Source organism: Rhincodon typus, unplaced genomic scaffold (assembly GCF_021869965.1).
Source record: "Rhincodon typus isolate 14 unplaced genomic scaffold, sRhiTyp1.1 hic_rhity00003654, whole genome shotgun sequence".
Classification (NCBI taxonomy): domain Eukaryota; kingdom Metazoa; phylum Chordata; class Chondrichthyes; order Orectolobiformes; family Rhincodontidae; genus Rhincodon; species Rhincodon typus.
The window spans coordinates 1-15,934 of record NW_025969292.1 but is presented as its reverse complement, the minus strand read 5'-3'; the positions used below and the strand labels follow the sequence as shown (position 1 = coordinate 15,934).

The 15,934-nt window shown below is 45.2% G+C and overlaps 1 protein-coding gene across 2 annotated transcripts; it reads left to right on the top strand.

Annotated features, from left to right (window-relative positions):
• The first annotated feature begins 3,998 nt into the window (after positions 1-3,998).
• LOC109916780 (transmembrane protein 141) lies at positions 3,999-7,971 on the top strand. 2 transcript variants are annotated; one of them, XM_020516521.2, is made up of 5 exons: positions 3,999-4,476; positions 4,761-4,827; positions 4,913-4,996; positions 5,539-5,646; positions 6,690-7,971. In XM_020516521.2, exons 1-5 carry the CDS (start codon positions 4,423-4,425, stop codon positions 6,770-6,772), a joined length of 396 nt encoding a protein of 131 aa, XP_020372110.1. In that variant the 5' UTR covers positions 3,999-4,422; the 3' UTR covers positions 6,773-7,971. The 2 variants fall into 2 exon arrangements, with proteins under 2 accessions (XP_020372110.1, XP_048449673.1); XM_048593716.1 differs by lacking the exon at positions 4,761-4,827 and having other exon boundaries at positions 4,054-4,476.
• Positions 7,972-15,934: the final 7,963 nt, after the last annotated feature.

Genomic DNA, 15,934 nt, shown 5'->3' with positions numbered 1-15,934 from the left:
CCAAACCGGCTCACAATCCCCAAAACACAACCCAGTCTCCCCAAACCAGCTCACAATCCCCAAAACACACCCCAATCTCCCCAAACCAGCTCACAATCCCCAAACCACACCCCAACAATCTCCCCAAACCAACTCACAGTCCCCAAAACACACCCCAACAATCTCCCCAAACCAGATAATAATCCCAAAAACCAGCTAATTATCCCAAAACAATCCTGAAAAACATCCCAACAATCCCCCAAACCAGATAGTAATCCCAAAACAATTCGCCCAAACCAGCTAATAATCCCAAAACAATCCCCAATAAACCTCCCAAACCAGATAATAATCCCAGAAAACAGCTAATAATCCCCAATCAACAATCCCCAAAAACACCCCAACAATCTCCCCAGACAGCAAAATAATCCCCAAACAATCAACAATCCCCAAAAACACCTCAACAATCTCTCCAGACAGCAAAATAATCCCAAAATAATTCCCAAAAAAAAGCAACAATCCCTCCAAACCAGCTCATAATCTCAATAACTAGCTAATAATCCCAAAACAGTCAACAATCCTCATAAAACACCCCAAAAATCCCCAAAACCTAGCTAATAATCTTAAAAACCAGATGATAATTGCAAAAAAATGATAATCCACAATAAACAACCAGTTTCCCAAAACACCAACTCTCCTAAAACAATCAAGTCCCAGAATCAAGTGATACTTCCTTTTAAAAAAAAGACACCTAAACAAACCTACAAACCCCCAAGAACATCAACCAATCCCCTGCAGATAGATGCCAAAATCCCAAACTGACCAATCCCCAAAACCTCCATCCCCACTTCATGCCCTCCAAATCTCCAGATAAACCAATACTGTACAAAACCGATCCCCCCAAATCGTTAATGCCTCTCAAAAATTGATAAGTTTCTCATGTTGTGGTTTTGTACTCAACTGCCCCATTCATGAATACTAGGACGTATACGATTTTCAAAAAACTTTCTCAACCTATCCTGCCACCATCAATTTACTCACATTTGTCCCTGATTCCTATGTTCCTGCATGTCTTTTAGAATCATTCCCTTTATTTTCTATGGCTTTGTTTTTCCTACCAAACTATATCACGGCATGTGTATATGCACTAATTTCCAACCACCATTGACTTTCGGCAAGATGGCAGCAGAGTAAGATGTGCCAGCCAGAGCTCCTCTGCTGCACTTGTTCTTTTCCTTTTTGCAGTTTTTTTTACCCCTCTTTTCTACATCTTTTTTCAACTAATGACTTAGAATTACCTAGAGGGGAATCGAGGAGCTGGCGAGCCCCAGAGGCATATTCTGGGGTAGAGGCTGGCACTGGGAAGCAAGTCCCAGAGTGGAGGCCGGCACTGAAAAGTGAGTCCCAGAGTAGAGGCCTGCACTGGGAAGTGAGTCCCGGAGTGGAGGCCGGCGCGGAGAAGTGAGTGCCAGAGTAGAGGCCGGCGCGGAGAAGTGAGTGCCGGAGTAGAGGCCGGCACTGGGAAGTGAGTCTCGGAGTGGAGGCCGGCACTGGGAAGTGAGTCCCGGAGTGGAGGCCGGCACTGGGAATTGAGTCCCGGAGTGGAGGCCGGCACGGAGAAGAGAGTCCCGGAGTAGAGGCCGGCACTGGGAAGTGAGTCCCGGAGTGGAGGCCGGCACGGAGAAGTGAGTCCCGGAGTAGAGGCCGGCACTGGGAAGTGAGTCCTCGAGTAGAGGCTGGCACTGGGAAGTGAGTTCTGGAGTGGAGGCCGGCACTGAGAAGTGAGTCCTGGAGTAGAGCCGGCACTGGGAAGTGAATACCAGAGTAGAGGCCGGCGCGGAGAAGTGAGTCCCGGAGTAGAGGCTGGCACTGCGAAGTGAGTCCCGGATTGGAGGCCAGCACTGGGAAGTGAGTCCCAGAGTGGAGACCGGCACTGGGAAGTGAGTCCCAGGGAAAATTTACCTTGGAGCAGCTGAGAGCCAGCGCGAAGTGGGGATGGTTGTTGGACTGGGGTCTTGCACGGGTGGTCAGACCTAGTGTGGAAGCCCCTGCACTGAGCTACTGCAATGTAATGTTTATTTGTAATCTGTTTATCTGACTGTAATATCTATCCTTTTAACTATGTCTTATTTCTACCTTATACTATGAATCACTGTAAGGTCATGCAAGAATTTTTCTTTTTTATTTCTATTTTTTGTACCTAAGATTTGTATTTGGTTACTTTTACCTAAGATGGCACCATAAGAGGTGACATTGTAAAACTTTTCACTGTACTCCTGTACTTCTGTACTTGAGTACACAAGACAATAAAGGATATTCTATTCAGTCAGCTATATTATGTCCACTTGAAATCTATTATTATCCTTCTCACAGTCCAAGACTCTGAATTTTGTCATCTACACTACTTTTGAAATTGTGCCCCGTACGGGTTATTTATATAGATCATCTCTGTGACACCTGTGATGACAAGTTCATCTCAAATATTTTTTATGAAATGGAATTGGGAGCAGGAACTGTACCTGAAAGGCAGCCACTAATTCTCACATGTCCATGTCCCATGTCTAACCCTCCCTCTCATCCCCGCCTCCTTGACCTGACACAACCTGTCCGTCTTCTCTCCTAGATAACAAGGTGTAAAGCTGGATGAACACAGCAGGCCAAGCAGCATCAGAGGAGCAGGAAGGCTGACGTTTCGGGCCTAGACCCTCTCCTACCCATCCGCCCCTCCCACCTCACTGACCAATCCCCACCTGCACTCACCTATCACCATCCCACCTACCTTCCCCAGCCCCATCTCTCCTCTATTTATTTCTGAGCTCCCTTCCTCCTCCCTATTTCAGAAGAAGGGTCCCGATCCGAAACGTCAGCTTTCCTGTTCCTCTGATGCTGCCTGGCCTGCTGTGTTCCTCCAGTTCCACACTATTATCTGTGACTCCAACATCTGCAGTTCTTGCTATCACATATGTAATCTGTTTGATACAAAACACACCTAAGTGCTTGTATATAAAATGGTACACTTTTAATCCACTACTGAATGTATTACACACAAACAGAAATTACTGGATAAGTTGGCAGGTCTGGCAGCACTTGTGGACAGAAAGTAGAGTCCAGTGATCTTCTTCGGAACTGGACATATTACCTTTGAAATGAGGGTTTGTTGAAAGATCTGCTGCCTACCATTAAGGGGAGGCAATGGTCTAGTGGTATTATCACTGGGCTGTTAATTCAGAGACCCAGATAATGTTCTGAGGTCCTGGGTTTGAATCCTGCCATAGCAGATGATGGAATTTGAATTCAATAAATATCTGGAATTAACGATCTAATGATGACTGTGAATCCATTGTCAATTGTCGGGGAAGAACCCACCTGGTTCACTAATGTCCATTAGGGAAGGAAACTGCTGTCCTTACCTGGTCTATCGTATATGTGACTCCAGACCCACAGCACTACAGTAGACTCTTAACTGCCCTGTGGGTAATTAGGGATGGGCAATAAATGCTGGCCTAGCCAGTGATGCATATGACCCACAAATGAACAAAACAAATTATCAAGGACACAGTAGTTTCACAGGAAGAATCATAATTCATTCTTGATCATATGCCTTTTCAAATATTTATGGATAAACATTTATCTGGTTCTTGCACATGTTTATTAAAACAGAACTTACTCGAAATACACAGCAGGCCAAATGTGTGAGTTCAGTAATTCGAGTAAGTTCTGTTTTAATAAAACATAACATGATTGATGTTTATTCATAAGCAGAATTCTAAAAGATCTCAGACTTTTTTGTGCTGACATCTTTTTATATTTCTCCACCTATAAGTTTATAATCCAATTCACCATTTCTCAGCTAATAGGATCCTTCATCTCAGCCTATGGAAGAGGTGAGAGGAGGAGCTGGACAGGCACAAAGAGAATGACACCTCCCTGGAATCATGCCAGCTTCTCCTCTCCTCCCACCCCGAATCCCACATTATCGTGAACACAGCAGGCCAAGCAGCATCAGGGGAGCCGGAAAGCTGACGTTTCGGGCCTTTCTGAAGAAGGGTCTAGGCCCGAAACGTCAGCTTTCCCTGATGCTGCTTGGCCTGCTGTGTTCATCCAGCTCTACACCTTGTTATCTCAGATTCTCCAGCATCTGCAGTTCCTACTATCTCCCTCATTATCGTCTTCAGGATCACTTCTCCCTCACTCCAGAATCCTCTCTTTACAATCCAGGCCAGGTTTCCCTACCCTCCCTCAGATTCAGCACCAGCCCCGACAACACCAACACAGCCCTCCTGGAACTGCCCACAGACTCCAGGATTCCGCCCCACCCCCCGCCCGCACAGACTCCGGGAATTCTCCCAACCCACCATAGACTCCAGGATCCCCTACCTCTGAGAGTCCAGGCCGGAATTACTGCCTCTCTCTCTCTGATGGTGGTGATTACTGCGGGGCCTGGACATGGTGAATCTGGGCCTCCGCCGGGTGGAGGACTCGGTGGCGGCGAAGCACCCGGTAAGGAGCCCCTTCAGCCTGGTCAGGGGAAACCTGACAGACCACTATCCTCCCTGCATTCCTTACACATTCGCTTCCCCCTTCCCAACAACAGTGGTCTTGTAGTGAAACCTGTGGAGGGTGAGCTGAACTCCTGCAACATTTTGTAAGAATGCTGCCTGTGCTGCGGGCTTGCAGTTTATTTGGTGACCTGGGGCTGAAACCGCTTTCAGAGTTTGTGGTGTGTGAGCTCAGGCTCTCTCACTGCACCTTTACCTAATTAACCACCTTCCTTCCGTCTGCAGGCTCTTCAGGAATATGCTGCTTGCCAGTCGCATGCCTTCATGAAGGGCATTGGCACATTTATATTAGGTAATTATGCAGTTTTGAAATTTCACGATGTAACACTGTGCTCATTGCTTTAAAACTTTATTTTTCTTTGATAAAATTTCTGCAGGTACCAGTGGGGTTTTTGTTATGCAGACGTTGCTGAATAAGAAGTTACCTCTGCCAATGCAGTGGAACGTTTTGCTGTCGGTAGGTCAGTACATTATCAGTTCTGAGTAATATTTTGTTGTATTGCACAAGTTTGGAAATTGATTAATAGCTGTTGCTCCATTGATGCCTTTATGGGAATCTTCAATTTTGCCTGGAACTTTCCCTGCAACATAGATATTTTTCTGAGTGCTTCACAGGACCTCAAAAGAATTTTTTAAAAATGAAATAACAGCATCCCCAGGATTTATGAAAGCACCTCTGAGCCAATGGGTTACCTTTTAACATTTACTTACTTGCTACATTTGAGAGGTCCCACAACAGAAGTTAGATAAATGACCAAGTATTTGTCTTCTCAAATTTTGGTTAAGAGCTAGGCATTGACCTGGAGAATACCATTGGAGCAGGAGGTTTCTGGGACTGGGGCAGGTTATTGCTATTATTACTGTTAATGATGCCTTCTATTGCTTTGCTGACGATTGAGATTAGACTAATGGGTCAGTTATTGACCGGGGTTGATTTATTCTGTCTTCTGTAGAAGTGACATACTTGGGTAATTGTTTAATAAATTACTGATCCTCTGTACAGCAACAGGGTCGTTGATGAGTTATGTAGTGACACGTCTGGAGACTCAGAAGTGCTCAAATCTGTGGGTTTACCTTGAGACTGGAACAGTGCCACGTAGTCCTGATGAAGGTGAGAAGGAAGATCGTGTGAATTAAACTGTGCTGAGTCCGGGAAAGCTTTTCTGTATTCCCATGCAAAGGAGGAAAAGTGTTTTTTGAGATATAAAAAGATATAGTTCTAAACAAAAGTAGACCTGAAAGTAACTTGGGGTGATGCATTGAGTTAAACTGCTTTTCACCTCAGTCATTTGTGTTTGAGACAGGGGAAGAGAGTAACCAAGAATTGAAGACTTTCCAGTTCTAAGTTAGTTTTGGTGAAGTGACTAAAATTTATCATCAGAGACAGTGTGTGACTGAGCATTTGGACAAGTGTGAACTAACCAGTGAGTCAGCAAGATATGAGTGAAGGTATATCTGACTAATCTAGAGGAACTTTTTGATTTCACATTCAATAGATAAAGGATGTTATTTCTGCAAACTTAAAAGACATTTGATAAGGATTCACAACAGGTTATCAATAATGTGAAAACTTATAGAAGTCTGGGTGCAGTAAGAACCCTCAGACTCCTGTATGTCACATTAAAATGAATGTAGGCCAAACCTGCTGAACCTTTCCACATAAGACAAACTTCTTCATTCCAGGAATCCGTCTGGAACCTTTTGTTAACTGCTTCCATTGGAAACATGGCCCTACTTAAGTGAGGAGATTAAAACTGTACACAATATTCCAAATTTGGTCTTGTTAATATTCAGTATAGTTAGTGCAACATATCCCTATTTTAACACACCATTCTCTTTGCAACAAAGGCCAACATCCCATTAATCTTAATTACTTGCTTTACCTGCAAGCTGACTTTTTGTGATTCATTTACAAGGGCACCCAGGTTCCTCTGGACTGCAGCATTTTACAGTCTCTCAGTTTAAGTAATATTCAGATTCTCCTCTTCCTGCAAGTTCACGTTTTTCTACATTATACATCTAATCAAAACCGGGTCCCTAGCACTGTGAGGCAGCAGTGCTAACCACTGAGCCACTGTGCTACCCCTTAGCCAGTTCAAATGGGCCAAATGGTCAACTGTACTGCATGGTTCTATAATTCTCCTGTTTTTGCAGTTACAACGGATCAAAACAATGGCTCTGTGGAAAGCACTGACACGGGAAGAAAGAAAACTCAATATGGAGATATAATGGATTAATTGCTGAGTTTTTACTTTATTCAACCAACGTGCAGGAGGAGGAAATGTTCCCTGCTCTATTCCAGCTCAAACAGTGCACAATTTTCATTTCATTTTAGTTCCACTCCCTACTTCTGCTTATCTCTTCCTGAAGATGTTATTTTAGTACATCATCGAGTCACGGGTGAAAATACACAAAGGCATTAGGTGAATTCACCCTAGGAACCCCTGAGAAAAAAGTTCAATTACTGGAGCGACCTATCGGAGAAATGTACATGAAAGTGACCGAATCTGTGAGACACTGCTCCTCTAGTCTAGCTTTCCGTTGTGCTTGCTGCTACTGAATTCACAAGTGAGTTCAGTCACATGAAGACCCACATCAGAAGCCTGTATTCCTGAGGGACAAGTAACAACAGTGCTGTTCTCGCACGGTTATCTGCACAGCCGCTCACTAATCTGATTAAATACACTTTGTACAGTCCAAACCTCATCTCGCTTTTTACTTTATAATACCAAATTTTGGGGCTCAACCTCTTGCTAAATTATTCTAAACTTTCCACCCCTGCACTAGTTATCTTCTCAGTGAGGATGTTGGTCCTAGGATAGGGTACTTTGAAGATAAGGAATGTAAGAAAAAAAAAGGGAATCCACCATTACTCTTCCTGAAGTCAGTGGCTGCAAAAATCTTTTATGAGCCTTCTGTTTTGAGCAGAACACGATGGTCATAAGTTAGTGATGTAAGTCATGCTGTGTAACATGACATACAAACACTAAATTGATTTCTTTTAAATTCTCAGCCTTGCTGTCAAATGATCCGTGGAGCTCAACACCCTCAGAGACCTCGGTATTCCCCTAATTCTGTTCCCTTAGCAGCCTTTATTTTAATCCATTCACCAATGGGAATCATGTTTACAGCTGCCTAGAGCCATAGCTTCAGAATTCCCTTCCTCTTGGTCTCACTGTCTCCCTGCCTCCATCCTCAGCCTCCCTCTCTGTGATTACATTCCTTTCTTTTAAACTACTTTAAAATTGTATCTCTTTAACTAAGCTGTTGGACACTTGATGTGTCAGAATTTAGTTGATTACTCTTCTGTGAAACTGCACGTCAACCTTATATAAGGCAATGCTGCACAAAATGACATGACAGTGCATACTGCCATCTAAAAGAACAGAGTACAATGTTGTGTTGTCTAACTCAATAAATGTGAGTAAGGAGACAAGTTCTATTGTGTTGCAGTTTATTCTTTAATCGTGAAAGACAGAATATTATCTCTGTTTTGTAATTAAGGGTTTGATAACGGAATATGTATCGCATTTTGGTCACCAATGAGGCATGGGATGGGAGTCTGCACATTGATAATCCAATCATGGATACATCAGGTTTTGATTTTAATTCTTCGAGAGATGAAAGAGTTGTTAGACAATACAATCATGGAATGTTATATTCTGTACAGAATAGTGACGTGTTAGAATGTATAACATTGTATTAAATGACTTGTTACAGTTAACTACATAATATAATAACAAGCTTTCTTATGTAACCCTCTGAATCATAGACTCAGACAACACAGAAACAGACCGTTCAGTCGAACTCATCCATGCTGACCAGATATCCTAAATAAATCTAGTCCCATTTGCCAGCATTTGGCCCATATCCCCCCAGCCCCTTCCTATTCATATACCCATCCAGATGCCTTTTAAATTTTGTAATGTTACTAGCCACCATCACTTCCTCTGGTAGCTCATTCCATACACACCATCCTCTGTGTGGAAAAGTTGTCTCTTAGGTTCCTTTTAAATCCTTCTCATCCCACCTTAAACCTATGCCATCTAGTCTCGGACTCTCCTATCCTGGGAAAAAGACCTTGACTATTCACTCTACTCAGGCCCCTCCTGATTTTGTAAACCTCTAGAAGGTCTCCCCTCAGCTCCCAACGCTCCAGGGAAAACAGCCCCAGCCTCTTCCTACAGCTCAAACTCTCCAACCCTGGCAACATCCTTGTAAATCTTTTCTGAATCTTTTCAAATTTCATAACATCCTATAGCAGGGAGACCAGAATTACACACAGTGTTCCAAAAGTGGCCAAACAAATGTCCTGTACTGCTGCAATATGACCTCCCAGCTCCTGTTCTCCATGCACTGACCAACAAAGGTAAGCCTACCAAATGCTTTCTCCACTATCCTGTCTACCTGTGACTCCACTTTCAAGGAAGTATGAACCTGCGCTCCAAGTCTCTTTGTTCAGCGACGCTCCCTAGGACCTTACCATTAAATGTATAAATCTTGCCCTAATTTGCCCTACCAAAATGGAGCACTTCACATTTATCCAGATTAAATTCCATCTGCCACTCCTCGGGTCCACCTGCCCATCTGATCAAGGTCCCATTGTACTCTGAGGTAATCTTCTTGGCTGTCCGCTACACCTCCAATTTTGGTGTCATCTGCAAACTTACTAACCATACCTTCTATGTTCACATCTAAATCATTTATATAAATGACAAAAAGCAGTGAACCCAGCACTGATCCCTGCAGCGAACTGCCAGACACAGACCTCCAGTCTGAAAAGCAACCCAACACTACCACTCTGTGTCTCCTATCTTCTCGCCTATTCTGTATCCAAATGGCTAGTTCTCCCTGCATTCCGTATGATCTAATGTTATTTGCTATTCCATCATGCGGAACCTCAGCAAATGCCTTACTGAAGTCCATATAGACTGTGTCAACTGCTCTGCCTTCCTCAATAATCGTCATTACTTCTTCAAAAAACTATCAAATTTACGAGATAAGACTTCCCACACACACAGCCAAGTTGACTATCCCTAATCAGTCCTTACCTTTCCAAATACATATAAATCCTGCCCCTCAGGATTACCTCCAACAACTTGCCCATGACCAATGCCAGGCTCACTGATCTATAGTTCCCTCACTGTTCCCTACCACCTTTCTTCAATAATGGCACCACATCAGCCAACCTCCAGTCTTGCAGCACCTCACGTGTGGCTGTCAATGGTAGAAATATCTCTGCAAAGGGCCCAGCAATCACTTCCCTAGCTCCCCACAGAGTTCTAGGGCACTCCTAATCACATCCTGGGGATTTATCCACCTTTATGCGTTTTAAGACATCCAGCATCACCTCCTCCGTAATATGGACATTTTTCAAGATGTTGCTATTCATTTCCCCAAGTTTTCTATCTCCCATATCCTTCTCCATTGTAAAGACTCATGCGGTATCTCATCCATCTCCTGCGGTCCATACATAGGCAGCCTTGCTGATCTTTAAGGCTTGTTAGGTGGTGTTTCCCCTGTTCTACATAGTGAGCCTGTGAGGAAATATCACGACTCACTGGGGAAGTGATCTGGAAGTCAAGGTTTGGTACTTCCCGGAGTCATCTGAAAAGATTTAATGAAACTACAAAAAAATCCCAATTTGCCTCTGATTGTCACCCAGTATAAAAACAAACCACATCAGGTTCCTTCAGTAACAATATTAAAAAAAATTATCGCAACACTTTTAACATTAACCAGAATAGTAAAAAAAAAGATTTCTAATTTATGTATTTCAGATTTTACCCCTTTTAAAGCAGACCTTCACATACATAGAAACACGTGAAAAGACACTCAAAAATACACAAACACACAGACACATGGAGACAGACACAGAAACAGAAAAGCACAAATAAGTGGAAGGAAGATAAAGGAACACAATTCTATAACACCTGACCAAAATCACAAGAATAGATGGGATTAGTTCATTTTGGGAAAGCTGATTGGCATGGACAAGTTGGATTGAAGTGTTTGTTTCCATGCTGTATGGCTCCGTGATTCTATGGGTTGGTTCACAGTCCTCAGTTTCTTGATCATACTTCAATTCTCTACACAGTGAGGAGCAATCTACAGTTCACTTGAGTGCTAGTTGGACTGGGCTCTTTCTTGCCTTTGTGTTTTAGAATTCTTTATTTCAGCATCTCGATATAGATTTCTACTCTCTCAGCGTATAATTGGAGAGATCAATTTTACAGAGAAAGGGGAGAGAGAAAAAGGTTGATGTGGCTAGCTTCAGGAGGTATTGCTCGCTTCCTGCTCTCACTCCCCTCTCAATCTGTGTTAAACTGCAACCTGATCAAATCAGGCTTGGTGCTATGTTGACCATTCCTAAATCTACAACAATCGGTGCCAATTGCAAAGCAAATCAAGAGACTGTGTCAGAGTGGAGTTTCCCTTAAAAAAAAATGTAAGAATTGTACAAGCCCCAGCACTTCTAAACCGAGAATAATCCAGAGGACCAGGCTAATGCCCTGGTTATACAGTCTCTAATCCCACCATCGCAACAAAATTTAATTAATAAATTTGGAAGTGGTGAGGATGACATAAATAATGCAGTGGGATATAGGTTGAGTGGACAAAATCTTGGTAGATGAAATATAATTTGAGTTATGAACTTTGACAGGAGTAATAGAGGAGCTGAATATTATTTGAATGGAGAAAGACTGCAGAAGGTTACAGAAGAGGGATTTAGGAGTCCTTGTCCATGAATCACAAAAAATTAGCATCCACGTAGGGAAGGCAAATGGAATATTGGCCTTAATTTCAAAGAAGATGAAGTATAAAAGTTGGGAGGTTTTTGCTAAAACTTTACAAGGCTGTAGTCAGATCACAACTGGCATACTGCAAATAGTTTTGGACCCCTTATCTAAGGAAAGGTGTACTGGCATTGGAGCAGTCCAGAGAATGTTCAGTAGGCTGATCTCGGGTATGGGGGACTGTCTTATTGCAGAGGTTGAGTAGATTTAAGGCAGATGAGGAGGAATTTCTTCTTTCAGTGGATAGTATATCTGTGAAATTCTTCACTGCAGAGGGCATTTGAGACTGGGTCATTAAGTATATTCAAGGCTGAAATAGGAGATTTAATCAGGAAGGGAATATAGGGTTATGGAGGAAAGGTAAGAAAGTAGAATTGAGGATTTTCAGATCAGCTGTGGTCTCATTGAATGGTGGAGAAGACCTAATGGGCTGGCCTATTTCAGTCCCTACTTCTTATGGATTCACACATCCCTGACATTGGAGTTCCAGCTTCGGATGGAATCTGGATGCTGAGCAGAAACCCAAGGCCAGCGGAGTGAAGATATGTACAGGTTGAATCTGGCAGGGGGAAGAGGCCACAACTTGGAAACAGGAGTTTGGAGAAAGGCTTAAATTTAAAGGGTTAAAGAGTCACTGCAGTGGTCCAGTAAGATCATGGAAATGGGATTTCCAACAGATGTGTGACAAGCTATTGCAGTGAGGGTTAATTGTCAAGACAAGAACTTCTGGAGTGAGGGGCAATATAGCAGCATTTAAAAAGAATTAGTTAATGGATAAGAAGCATTGAGTGGTCACAGTTGTGGCATTTCCATGTTGACATACTGCAGATTCTGGCAAGGATTAATGCTGGAGCCTCAACTGTTTACAGTGGATATTAATAATTTAGATAAAGATTCAGAAAATAATGTTTCTAAATTTGTGGATTATGCCAAATGAGATGGTAAAATAAGTGATAGGAAGGACACCATGAGGCTGCAAAGAGACAGGCTTAGTGAATGGCCAACAGGATGGCAGACAGCATAAAATGTGCGTAAGTGTGAAACTTCATTTTGGTCATGGGAAGACAAGAAGACCCACCAACCTCCGGATCCAACACATCGTCCTCCGACATTTCCGCCATCTGCAATCCTCTACCACCAAAGACATTTTTCCCTCCCCACCCTTATCTGCTTTCCAGAGGGACCACTCTCTCCGTGACTCCCTTGTCCGCTCCACACTCCCCTCCAGCCCCACCACACCCAGCACTTTTCCCTGTAACCGCAGGAAGTGCTACACCTGCCCCCACACCTCCTCCCTCACTCCCATCCCAGGCCCCAAGAAGACTTTCCACATCAAGCAGATGTTCACCTGCACATCTGCTAATGTGGTATACTATATCCACTGTTCCCGTTGTGGCCTCCTCTACATCGGGGAAACCAAGCAGAGGCTTGGGGACCGCTTTGCAGAACACCTATGCTCGGTTCACAATAAACAACTGCACCTCCCAGTCGTGAACCATTTCAACTCCCCCTCCCATTCCTCAGACAACATGTCCATCTTGGGCCTCCTGCAGTGCCACAACGATGCCACCCGAAGGTTGCAGGAACAGCAACTCATATCCTGCTTGGGAACCCTGCAGCCCAATGATATCAATGTGGATTTCACAAGCTTCAAAATCTCCCCTCCCCCTACCGCATCCCAAAACCAGCCCAGCTCGTCTCTTCCTCCCACCTCTCCCCTCCTCCCACCTCAAGCTGCACCCCCATTTCCTACTACTAACCTCATCCCACCCCCTTGACCTGTCCGTCCTCCCTGGACTGACCTATCCCCTTCCTAACTCCCCACCTACACTCACCTTTACTGGCTCCATCCCCGCCTCTTTGACCTGTCTGTTTCCTCTCCACCTATCCTCTCCTCTATCCATCCTCTAACCGCCTCCCTCTCTCCCTATTTATTTCAGAACCCCCTCCCCCATTTCTGATGAAGGGTCTAGGCCCGAAACGTCAGCCTTCCTGCTCCTATGATGCTGCTTGGCCTGCTGTGTTCATCCAGCTCGACACCTTGTTATCTAAGAATGCATATATGGTGTGAATCGATCAAGAAAAATCTCTCCAGGACTAAACATTCCTGTGATCTGGAAAGTACTGCCTGAAAGTGTGGTGGAGACTCGTTCGCAACTTCGAAAAGGAAATTGACCAACCATTTATAACACAGTACGGTAGTGAAAGAGGAGTGGCACACCGTGAGTCCCAGAGAGCAGGCAGCACCACGAAAGGCTGAATGGCGCCCTCCAGAGGAGACAAGCCCCATTTCCTAAAGACCGCTCGGCGGATGAGGCCCGCCCTCTACCGGGTGAGCCCTGACCACTTTCCCCCGCGAGCGCCAACCCATCACCAGTGTGAGTTCCGCCCCTCCACGGGTGAGGCCCGCCCCTCCACGGGTGAGCCCCACCCACACCACAGCGAGCCCCCATTCAAACCATTATGGGCTCCTCTACGATGTGAGCCCACCCACACCACAGTGAGTCCCGCCTCCCCCCGGTGTGAGCCCCACCCACACTGCTGTGAGCCCCGCCCCTCTTCCGTGTGAGTCCCACCCATATCACTGAGCCCCACCGATAACATGGTGAGCCCCGCCCTCTCCGTGTATGTGTGTGCGCGCGCGCGCCCCACCCACACCATTGAGCACCTCCCCCATGTGAGCCTCACCCGTACCATTGTGAGATCCGCCCCGCCCCGTGTGCGCCCTACCGATAACATGGTGATCCCCGCCCCCTAGCAGGTGTGAGGCCTCGCCCCTTCCCTGCGCGATTCCTTGGGCCGGTTATTGTGCGGTCACAAAGTTGGTTGTGTGACGTGAGCCAATTATAAAAGGCGGGAGAAGGCGGCTATCGGTTATTTGAGTGGGTGGTAGGCGAGGTGGTGGTTGTCTGGTGTTGTTAGTGCTATTAAGAATATTTATTTTAATATTACGGCGAGTGTGTGCTGTAGGCATGGAGTGTTTTAAACAATGGAACAGTCGCGACCAGATAGTTCAGTTGCGGAACAAAATCTACCTGGAAGGTAAAGTTCACAGAGTTCGACATTGGGGATGACTCAGATACATTGGCCAAAGCGTATTACTGCTGGTTCATCACTGTCTGTGCCCAACAGTGCCCTAACTTGACCCAGATCACCTCCAAATTTTCTGTTTCCTTTCAGGTATCAAGGCCTACAAGATGCAACAACTCAGACACCCCGGTGCTCAGGAACCTTCCTCCCCTTATCTCCCTTCTGACTCCATGCCCTCTCCCAACCCCACCTGCTGTTCAGTATTCACTATCCCACCCAACCTTCTGCTCTCTGATGCTGAGCGTTCTGTCCTGAGCAAAGGTCTCAACTTTATCCCTCTGCCTCTCTACCTTAATGAAAAAGAAACCTTCTGAGGTAGGGTCACCAGACCCAAAATGCTAACTCCAATTTTTCTTTACTGATGCTGTCAAACCTGCTGAGCTTTTCCAGTGACTTCTGTTTTTGTTGCCTCCAATATAGCCTGCTTTACGTTGTGGTCACCCAAGCCCCACCCCGAAACCACAGTGCTCCATCCCAGCTCATTCTTAATCCCACCCCCACCTGGTATCAGATCACCCCGCCCCAGGGTCCCCCCTAACCCCAGCCCTGCCCCTTCCTTAACCCTTGCCTGGGGTGCCCCTTGGCCCTGCCCTGCCCTGCCCTGCCCTGCCCGTCCCTGCCCTGTCTAACCCTGGCACTGCCCTGCCGTGGGCTGCCCCACTAACCCCAGTCTTGGGCTCCCCCCAACCCCGGCCCCAAGCTCGCCCCCAACTCCGGTCCTGCCCTGTCCTGGGCTCCACCCCCACAACCCTGGCCCTGCCCTGTATGTTGTCTTTGTTGATGGTTTCATTGGAGGTTTGTGTTTTTGGATTGTCTAGTAATGTGGCCAGTGCCTCTTTTGCTACGGCCTACCAAAGGTACACAAACTAGACATCCCCCTCAGACCCATAGTTTCCCTGCCAGACATACCGACACTCAGGCTAGCCAAGGAGTTACAACAAAAACTGAAACACTTCACCAATGGATCAACCCACTCCATACACTCAGCACAGGAATTCCTGGACAACATCAGAAACCTAAAAATCGACAAGGAGGAAATGATAGATGTTGAAGGAGACTATCAAAGGAGGTGCTGGCGACTTAGTACTAGACCATCTGAAAACACAAACCTCTAATGAAACCATCAGCAAAGACAACATGCTAAAATTACCAGACCTGTCCCCTATATTAGAAACACATCAGAACTGACTACAAGACTCCTACGACCACTTGGAATAAGGATAACACACAAACCAACAGCCACACTTTGCAAATTACTCAAGATGAAAGACCCCATACCCTCAATGAGCAGGACAAATATGATAAAACGGCATGACAAACTCTCCCTTGTTTCAATACACTCCGACATAGAAGGACATCAGTTTAACTGGGACAAAGTAATAGTATTAGGACAAGCAAAACAAAGACAAGCACAAGAATTCCTGGAGGCCTGGTTTTCAACCACTGGTGCGATAAACAAACACGCTGAAATAGACCCCATCTACATACCACCACGGTACAAAACCAGAAACA

Excerpts from the sequence above, each read along its gene's own strand:
- LOC109916780 (XM_020516521.2), top strand. The coding sequence starts at position 4,423 with ATGGTGAATCTGGGCCTCCGCCGGGTGGAGGACTCGGTGGCGGCGAAG. Across the intron at positions 4,477-4,760 it reads CGGTGGCGGCGAAGCACCCG|GCTCTTCAGGAATATGCTGC; the intron begins GTAAGGAGCCCC and ends TTCCGTCTGCAG. Across the intron at positions 4,997-5,538 it reads GAACGTTTTGCTGTCGGTAG|CAACAGGGTCGTTGATGAGT; the intron begins GTCAGTACATTA and ends TCCTCTGTACAG.